The sequence below is a fragment of the Pieris napi genome, chromosome 13, assembly GCF_905475465.1.
Source record: "Pieris napi chromosome 13, ilPieNapi1.2, whole genome shotgun sequence".
Taxonomy (NCBI): domain Eukaryota; kingdom Metazoa; phylum Arthropoda; class Insecta; order Lepidoptera; family Pieridae; genus Pieris; species Pieris napi.
Genome location: NC_062246.1, coordinates 2,025,041 through 2,035,187, shown reverse-complemented (window position 1 = coordinate 2,035,187; position 10,147 = coordinate 2,025,041). Strand labels below are relative to the sequence as shown.

General features: G+C 31.7%; 1 protein-coding gene across 1 annotated transcript; it reads right to left on the bottom strand.

Moving 5' to 3' along the window:
- Positions 1–4,354: 4,354 nt before the first annotated feature.
- On the bottom strand, positions 4,355–9,346 carry LOC125055135. Its single transcript, XM_047657399.1, has 4 exons — positions 8,994–9,346; positions 6,498–6,667; positions 5,230–5,344; positions 4,355–4,865 (listed from the first exon to the last, which is right to left on the bottom strand). Exons 1-4 carry the CDS (start codon positions 9,262–9,264, stop codon positions 4,729–4,731), a joined length of 693 nt encoding a protein of 230 aa, XP_047513355.1. The 5' UTR covers positions 9,265–9,346; the 3' UTR covers positions 4,355–4,728.
- Between the last annotated feature and the right edge of the window lie 801 nt (positions 9,347–10,147).

Here is a 10,147-nt window from a genome sequence, read left to right as displayed (position 1 = left end):
CAAGTTTTCAGGGTTTGCAGGAGCTTAAACAACACTGACTGTATATTTGAAATATTTTTAGCACTCAATCGGTTCTAAATTATAAAGTTTACAAATGAGACTGCAATTTATATGAATTACAATCTTGCCTATACAATAATGATCACGCTCCGATATTCTAATTATATCCACAAGCAGGCGCTTGATTTGAACCCCCATGGAAAGTGAAAGCGATGTACAGTTGCAGATGAGGCAAAAAGAGCCGGAAAGACTTGGAGCTAGGTGAAATAGGTTAGAGACCGAACGTGATGGAGACTAACTGGGACCGCCTAGGGGACATTAAGTAAGACCATACAATAATCTTGGCTAATAAGAAATATTATTTTGACTTAATTTTATACAATACTAGCTGGCCTGGCGAACATCGTACCGCCTAACAGTCGATTCTTTATTTTTTTTAAATACTTATTCTGCTATTCGGGACACCGGTCTAGCTAGTAAGATAAAAAAAAGAAAGTTGATAATACAACAAATACATTATGTCAAAAAATAAAAATTTACCTTCCCGGAACCCCTCCACTAACACTTGAACTTTATGATATGGTATTAAATTTCAAATTGCCTTTAAATATTATTACGAATATTTTGTATGGGAATATAGAAAAGTGTTCAAGGAATATTATAAAAAAAGAATCAGACAAATCGGTCAAGCCGTTTTCATGTTATGTCGTGACAACGGAAAACGGGTTTAATTTTTATATATATAGATTAGTAAATAGCTTAAAGTAAGATAATGTTAATTAACAAAGTTATTGTTCAATATTGTTGAATATATCAAAAGAGGTATATCTGAGATGCAGAGTTTCTCATTAGTGTTATTATTAGATGGCGAGGCCAGTACATCACGTCTATCATAATCTTGAGGAACGTGGCGCTATCAGGACACTTTGACCGTCTAGTCGTATAAAAAATTAAATACACAAGGTTATAATCCAAGGAAAACCAGCTGAATTAATTATGACGTCACTGTCATTAATTCTCACGGATTGATCGTCTATTGAATATAATCAAAGTTTGTGTTGGAGGCTCCCGCAATGTTGATACTTAAAAGATTGGTTTCTGTAAAGAGTATGTCAAAAATGTTTTTGAAAAAGGAAAGTCACACTCAGCGCTATGCAAATTATGTATTATTATATTATCAAAATATTATGTATGTATAAAAAATTGTGATAAGTTTACTAGAATAGAACATACGCACAATGTAGTCTAGTCGACAAGTTGAAAATGGAACAAATTAGAGATACTGCTCTTAAAATTATGTGCGATAGCTAATTGGATCCGGAATGACGGCTAGAAAAATGTGCTAAAAGCGTGTATTAGCACATAAAAAATTGCAAAAGTTATAGACCATTAAAGATGAAAAAAAAATGGCATTTAGTTTTTTGCCAATATTTAATAAACTATTAATATTTAAGAAATTTCAAGTTATGTTGTATATGTATATGGTTGTTTTTGTTAATTTTAGAAATTTTAGAAAAAAAATAAACAAAAGTTGAATATTTGTTTATAACAAATTGGTAAGTTAATAAACAATAGAATTGTTGATTAAAAAAAAATTTTTTTCTGTTACTTTATAGAGGACTGTCAATTATGATTTTTAGAAGAAAAAAGTTTCTTAACTAATTATTTAAACAATAGAAAATTAAAAAAAACGATTATAAACAATTAAAAATTGTTATTAAGGAAAAAATTTTTTTTTAAAAATCATAAAATTTTTAATGTAATAAAGTTGTGTTAAAATTTTTTTTAAAAATATTGATTTAATCAATTTGTTAAAAAAAAATTAATCAACAAATGGCGGGAATTTTTTTTTTTGCAAATCAATAAATATCTTGTATTAATAAAAAACGATTATATGATGATTTAGAAAAAAAAAAAATTTTTTAACATCATTACATGGATTTTTAAGTTTTTGTTTAAGTAAAAAAATTGTTATAAACAAAGTATAAATATTTTTTTAACTTTTATGGCACGATCTTGTTAAGTATGTATGTAAGAAAGGCTCTACGAAGCGAAATATTTTTACGACCATTATTTAAACATTTTTTTCACTTACAATTAAGACGGTCGTTCGAGAAAATTTCGTTAGTTAACAATTATTTAACTTGTTGAAAAATTAACTTTAAGTAAAATTTTCAACGGAAATAAATTAATTATAGTGTTCAGAACACACCATAATTTTTTCAAATTTAAAACAAAATATTCAATACCTTAAATAAATTAATTAATGTGCCGTAGTCGCTTTTGACGCCACGCGCGAATCCTAAAAATGTCACCCGCAGACCTATTTTCAGCGTTAAATTAACATTATAAATAATGGAGATAGAGCTCTGGGAGTCAGGAGTTTTTTATTGTAAATTTCCTCCTCTTTCAGAATCTTTATTTGAAATTTTTTCTTAAATATTAATAGTTTATTAAATATTGGCAAACAACTAAATGCCATTTTTTTTTCATCTTTAATGGTCTATAACTTTTGCAATTTTTTATGTGCTAATACACGCTTTTAGCACATTTTTCTAGACGTCATTCCGGATCCAATTAGCTATCGCACATAATTTTAAGAGCAGTATCTCTAATTTGTTCCATTTTCAACTTGTCGACTAGACTAATGTTAATACTTAGAACAAACGCAGGCTCCAATTTCCCCGTACTAGACTATCTAAAGTTAGTCATTCTTTTTAAGGAAAAGGGATACTCTTCTTTAATAAAATCCCAGAGGCTCTTTTATCTCTGCCTTTTAATAAATTTAAGAAATGTATTAAAGAAAAGCTGTGTAAAAAGGCTTACTATAAAGTCAACGATTATCTAGTTGATAAAAGGGCCTGGGACTAGTGCTAGACAGGCTACTTCTAAATAACTTGCGATATTTGTTTTAAAATAAGTGTTGTTTGATAATTTGCTATTTTAAAAGAGTACCTACCGAGAGTTTTTAACGCCGGCTTTTTCTCTCGGCCTACACCCTCTGTCTTCTTTACCGATCTTCCTATGAGTAGGGATGTCTACCTATTCAAATTTAATGACGTGGAATAAGTGATATCTGTATCTTATGTTACATAAAAAACATATTTTATTTTTATGTACCGACCACAGTGAGGTCACATTTCTGTTTCTAGATTCGAAAACGTCAAAGTCAAGCTATTTTCTTTCAGATCCTCATCCTCCGATGCGGATTGCCTATAGAAAGAATAATTGGTACGACTAGGGTTCCAGCGTTCCAGGTTCTTTCGAGCAACAGCACTCTGTAACTTCCAATAACAATTGCAACAGCGAACCTGAAGATTATTTCATTAATTTATTTTAATTTCCGTTGATCATATACCGCAGGCATGAAATCGCGGGGTACAAAACATGAACATTGATGTGGGAATGGAATTTCTTGTTCTGCTGAGAGTTTTGTTCTGCTTTAACCCTAAAAAATCCTTTTCTGAACTTGAATGTCGAGAAAAAACTACTTACTAACTACTAACTTCATGTGCTTAGCTGATAAGCTCGGCTAAGTTCACAGATACGAATCGTTACAAAGTACCTACTGCTGCAGGTTGTTGTTTTAATAACTGTGTCCAGTTTGTGTTTCCACCACGCCAACTTCTTTGTATTTAGAATCATGTATAGAATAAATAAATAAATAAATAAAATAAATGAATAAATAATAGATCTATATTACTCGTAATAAAGGGTAAGGGTAAATAAAAGAAAAGAAATAATTATTTGTTTTATTTTCCTCATACAATATAAATAACATACTAAAATAAGAAATAAATAAATTAACATAAGATTAACATATTCCTTTCCCTGAAGTATATTGAAGGAAAAAAATAAATTATTCAAATATTACAAAGTTTACAGATTTTGTGCTCTTTTGCCCTAAAATCACTAAATAAGCATCTAAAATGTGATTTTTATGAAATTTATGGTATTTGAACACACGAAATCAAGTGAAATCTTATTAGTAATACTTAAAAATAAGATTTTATTGCATTTGTTTGTTTCCTTATAAATTTCTTTCTTATATTAGGAAGCAATAAGCAAGATTATTCGGTTTATTCACATTATTATATTAGACATTATTAAATAATTATAATACTTGTTTTTGTGTATATTTGGTAACTTTAGTACTATTTACCAATCGGTACAAGTCTTAAGAACCTGACTCAGAAAGTTTAAAATTAAACTATGATTTCGAAACGTCAAATCGCGTTTTATTCTAAGCAGAATACTCTGTAAAATGGATAATAGTCTCTAGTTATGGAATCATTGGCCCTCTAAAGGTAGGGCTCAGAGGTAGTTGTTTTATTTGATTGCTACTTAGTATTTACAGAGTAAGCTTGCCGTGTTTTTCATCTATTCAACGAGTCTATACCTTACTAAATTTTGTAGAAATTATAAATTCGTACTTTATATAAATGAAAGGAATTTGAATGCCTTGTAATTCAAGTTGTAAGTTAATAAAATATGTACATAGGTCACAAATTACAAACTGGGAAATCCAAATAGAAATGTGGAAACACCAACTCGCACGTTTGACATTTCCTATACAACTTACAAAATCATATGATCGAAAATACGAATTAAACATATTTTTGGCACTCCTTAAGACAACGTACTGAACATTTTTCTCATCTTTTACTATAATTCAGAATAAATATTTAAGAGCCAGGCCAGCATTCTCACTATAATATATTTGTAGAATTATTGTTGATGATTAGCTGGTTCAATCTTCATATAATGTCCATACGGGGTACTGATAGTCTGTGGTCCGCCATATGGCTCGTACACCACGTTTACATTCTTAGGATCCGAACTTTGACCCTCCCGATTCCATGACGCTGTAAAAAGCACCATCTGTTATTGAATAGTGACTACAAAAATATTACAAAATTTTTAAGGACCATATGTTTTTCCTCACCTACTTATTATTATTATATTTACCTACAATTATAATAAAATATACAATAATCACATAATTAAATAAATATTAGAGTTTTATCGTAAATTCACTTAAAATGTTTTGGTACATTAAAATATGATTGGTGATAGCGCCATCTAGCTGTTGGTAGTTGTACTAAAATTTATAATTTTTATGCTTCCCAACTAGACGCTAGAGGACTCTGATTCATAAATAATGGAATTTAACGACTCGTTATTTATAAATAAATAATTTACAATATATAAATAGGAGAATATACATACATATAGGAATATGTTCTTCACCGTGTTGTCCGTGTATGTGCAGATGAATTTCTTTCTGGTGAGGTTGCTCCCATCCGCCATGATGACCTTTAGCTGCACCAAACAGCGCGCCAATCTAAAACACGAAAATAAATCTTTTTTAAGTTAAGCAATTTCCTAAAAGAAAACCCTTTGATGTCCCACCAATATCTAAGCTTTCGCTCGTAAGAGCTAATATCGTTAATATAAATAATTGTCTTCAATATTTAAAAAAAAATGTTTTACATCTTAATATATATAAATTACGTGTCACGTTGTTTATCCGCTATGGACTCCTAAACTACCGAACCGATTTCAATCAAATTTGCACACCGTGTGCAGTTTTATCTAACTTAAAAGATAGGATAGCATATATCTCGCAATATTATTTTATATATGATAGTCACAATTCTAATGGTGGCTGTACACACTCGGCGAGAGCTTCTCGCCGGGAGTCTCGACCGAGAGGACCGAGAGAAGAGCGCAACCTGTACACACTCGTTACGTTAATTGTATTTAAAACACCGTTAATAATGGACGTGGCAACCGCTGCTGCTGTTTGTCTTTGTGCAATGATTTATTATAATTTTCTACACGTTCACCATTAAAAAAAATACGAAGCCATAGCGAAGAAGAAGATGGTCACTATACACCGCAACAGAAATTGGTAATTAGGATCATAAAATTTTAATTTAATGATTGAACGAGTGTGTACAGGTCGCTCTCGTTTTACTCGCGAGACCCTTTGATTCGTGCGCAAAAAACCGACAGGCGACCGAGAGAGGCGAGACCAACTGCGAGGAAGCGAGACGAGACGAGAGCTCTACTGTACACTCTCGCACTCGGCCTGTCTCGGGGTGTCTCGACGAGTGTGTACAGCCACCATGACAGATGGCGCAGTGTTGAAAGTAATGGCATAACCACCAAAAAAGCATGGTGGTCCCCATGACCGGTGTTCTCCTACCGTTTCCCTTGAATAGGTTACTACTATGTTATATAACTAAAACCTTAGCCACAGCGACGCTTGGCCGGTCTACTAGTTGTAATATAAATGTGTGATGTGTGCATAGACATTAGTGTCTCATGTAGTCGAGTACCCTTTGAGACGTTTTACTATACGAATAAGAAAGCATTCTAAAGACTCCTAATTAACACAATACCTCCATATAAAAATCTGTTTATTCTATTACATAAATAGTTTCTGTTATTGATTTGGTCAATTCCGGTTCCGGCATTTTTTCAATACTTACTTTAGCAGCTCCAACTATTAATAAGAGTTTGAGAATAAGCAGTGTTATGGCTAATGTCTTGACACCCACAAGGGCGGCTACGACAGCCCAAGTGGATGCCGCACCCATTTGAAATGCGAGTGGTATGAACGCTGCGATCATCTTCTTGAAGGGACGACCGAAGGTACGACCTGGAAATTGATAAAATATATTTGAAATGTGGAATCCTAAACCTATAATTTTTTTTTTAAATTAAAACACATATATCGTTAATAAAATATGAAAATATATAAATATATAACAATTATTCGTTTCCTGCTATCGTTTCTTTTAGGTATGGGAATATTTTTTATATTGTATGTACTACACTCTTTTCTATCATTAATTACAAATCGTAGCCTTGAGACAAATTCTAATTTGTAAAATCAGTGGCAGTTTTACAAATTTTCAAAGCTGTGAAGTTTTTGCCGCCCTTGCCTCTACAATTGTCATGTGTAACATTATTTTTACAATCCAACAATTTCGTTGAAATTGCAAGTAAAATAATGTTATTGGGTTTGATTTTTGATTACACACAAACACAAAGAGGGAAATACATTTTCTGAAATTTCGCTCTTTTCTCTCATAGTGTGAGTTGAGGATGCAGAGGTCTATTAGGTGAGAGGGGAAATTTGTTGCAGACCTGTAAAACATCAGAAATCCGTCATGCAGATTTTTTTTGATTTCTAGGTGGTAGCAAATAAGAAAAAACAGCCCCAAAAATCTGCCGCCCAGGCTCCAGCTCACTTAGCCTGCTCGTAAATCGGCTACTGGTTAAAATATACAGTGTAAACGCTTTATAACGAATTTCAAGGGACCGAGCATTTTTATACGTTATGTACTGGTTTTGTTATAGGGAGGGAAGAATTAATGTATGGATATTAGGTTAAACCAAATACATTTAACTCCTTTTTACGTTATATAGATTTATTCGTTATAGCGACAGACGTTATAAAGAGTTGACACTGTATTATAATTAACATTATAATAACTTAGTTTTTACTTTCATATTCACGCGTGTATATTAAAAAGTCGTTTAAAGCGAAATTTCCAAAAGTAGTTTCATTTTGTCGTAATTATACCCGAAGTTTATTTAATTAATAGAAACTTTCGAACATTAAGCACTTTTCCAAAAACATTTGTCGAAATACACATTTAGAAATATGTGATACACATTTAGAATTTATATGTGACAGAAATATCTGTTACTTCTACTCCATAAAGCATTATATTTTAGAAAATATAGTTTTTGCCGATTGTGATTAAGGCTACTCGTTGTCCTCAATGTGCTGTGAAATCTCGGCCACGTAAAGAAATTGTGCTTATTTTGCGAAAAACTAATTCCAAATGTGAATATAGAAAATATCTGTTATTCTCGCAGTTTTAATTTTAAAATCTGCGATTAGTATTCACTAGGTATAGTGGTTATATATTATTAACCCTGAGGTCGCGTGTCAAATTCCGGCTAAGCTTTTCCTTCTTCGAGCGCAATTACGTACGATTAAGGAAAACATGGAGCGGAATGTTTTAACGTTTGTTAGACACAATAGGCTGATCACCTGATACGCAATCAGGTAAAAATTTAAAATTAATTTAGAAAAATTAAACAGATTAATAGTTTTCAACATTATTTATGATAACAAATCTGAAATAAGTATTGCTTTGGTGAAAAGCAAACCCAGGACCTCCAGATGTACGCCATGTGCTTTGGTTACTAAACCATAAAGGGTAATTTATTTAAACACTTCAGATCACAGATAACGAAATGTAAGTAGGTACCTTATTCCCAACCTCTGTTCATAAATACTTAGTCGAGAAAATTACATAAGTACAATTTAGATACAGATATGTTGGATACACCTGTATCTAAATTGTATTGGAAAATCTTTAAAAAAAATAAGTACAGAAAAGTAAGAAATCTTTTATCAACAATAAAATACAATTTTCTAAATAACAATGGATTATATCCAACAAATACGTCACAAAATATTTGAGGTTACTGACGATATACCTTTACCTATACTTAATATTTTATATGTAAAGTTTTTTAAATATCAATTGAAGAGAAAAATACTTAATAAATATAACAAATTAGTTCAAAAAGATCTGATATTTTTATTCATCTGATATTTTGATATTTTATATTTTAGCATATGTAGGTAAGTGTACTATCGATCTTTCAAGATTTTCTCAAGTTCACCGAATAAGTAAATAAAACGTAAGTATTGTCGTAAGATTTTAGCCTAGCCCCAATGTCAAATGTTATTCGATAACATTTGCAAGAATATTAAAGTTCAAGAATTACACCAGTATGACATCAAAATAAATATTTGACTTAGTTCCTTTAAAATCTAAAATAAACTATTATAATTCAACTATTCACCCAAATAACCTAAGAAGCTGTATTTCATTAGAAATCAGGTCTTTATTGCAAAGGTATTTAAAGCGTCAGTGACCCTAATTTAACTCGCCACTTACCCATCGAGGTATCTCCTTCCAAACTAGACATTTCTTCACTTAAAGGAACATTGCTTTGGCTATAATTATAATAATCACTAAAAATATTTAATTGTTTATAATGTTTATCACTAAAACCTACATCTTTTGCACTGTTCACTTTTCCCGCGTAACTCGGACACGAAAAAAATAAAAATAAACAAACGAAAGTCAAACGCACATCCATTCTAGCGAAACGCAATAGTAAATGAAAACATGGTATGAACCATTTTATAATGTCTTTTATATCCATAATTGGAACTAAGAAGGGGTTTTGCTAAGTTTTTGTTTTATTGAAAAATTTGGCGCGCGTCATCGCGCGGCCAGTGCGCTGTCAAAACTGACAGTCCAATGACCGCCATTTCTTCTTTCTCCACAATTGGTAGTAGGGTTGTCAGCTGTTGTCCTACATAATAACTTTCTTTGACTATTGATATTATTCTATAGGTATCACTAATAAGATTTGTTCTGCCTGTGTTTGCGTGTTGTTCTACTGACTGCGTGCTCCCATTTCCTTATTCTGACAGTTACGTTGTAGGTAATGCTTGGTCTTATAGCTCTTTACTTCGCCATCAAGCATAGCGTGTGGTAAACCAAATAATTGTCGACTTTAAAAAATGCGGAGTTCTGGCAGTCAATATAAATTTAGAATATTTTCTTTATTTAAATGTCCATATGTGTTTATTTGCTAATACCGAATATATATACCTATATCAATTAATTATATTTTCAATGCAGAGATCCAATATACGTTAGTGATAATTTGTCTGGTTGCCTTACTCCAGCGAACATATACGTATATACATAATGTATACTCTTTTGCACAAAACAAATTCGGCATAGTATGAGTTCGTATGAACCAAAGTATGAAATTATGTAGTACCTATTGGCTACAAACAAAAAAATGCAGATAAATGAAAGGATAAGTTATACTCTTAACAGCCCGTTCCCACTAGTCGAAAGTCGCATAAGACTAAAAGTCGAAAGTCTGATGTCCCTGTTCACACTGCGTCGCGAGTCGTATAGATCGTAGTTTCGCGCCATTCAGTACGTAGCGAATTCGCGATGTTGTGCTCTACTACTTACGAAGAAAATTAAAAAAGTTGAAAAAAATGTCAATTCCAAGAAAATACTGG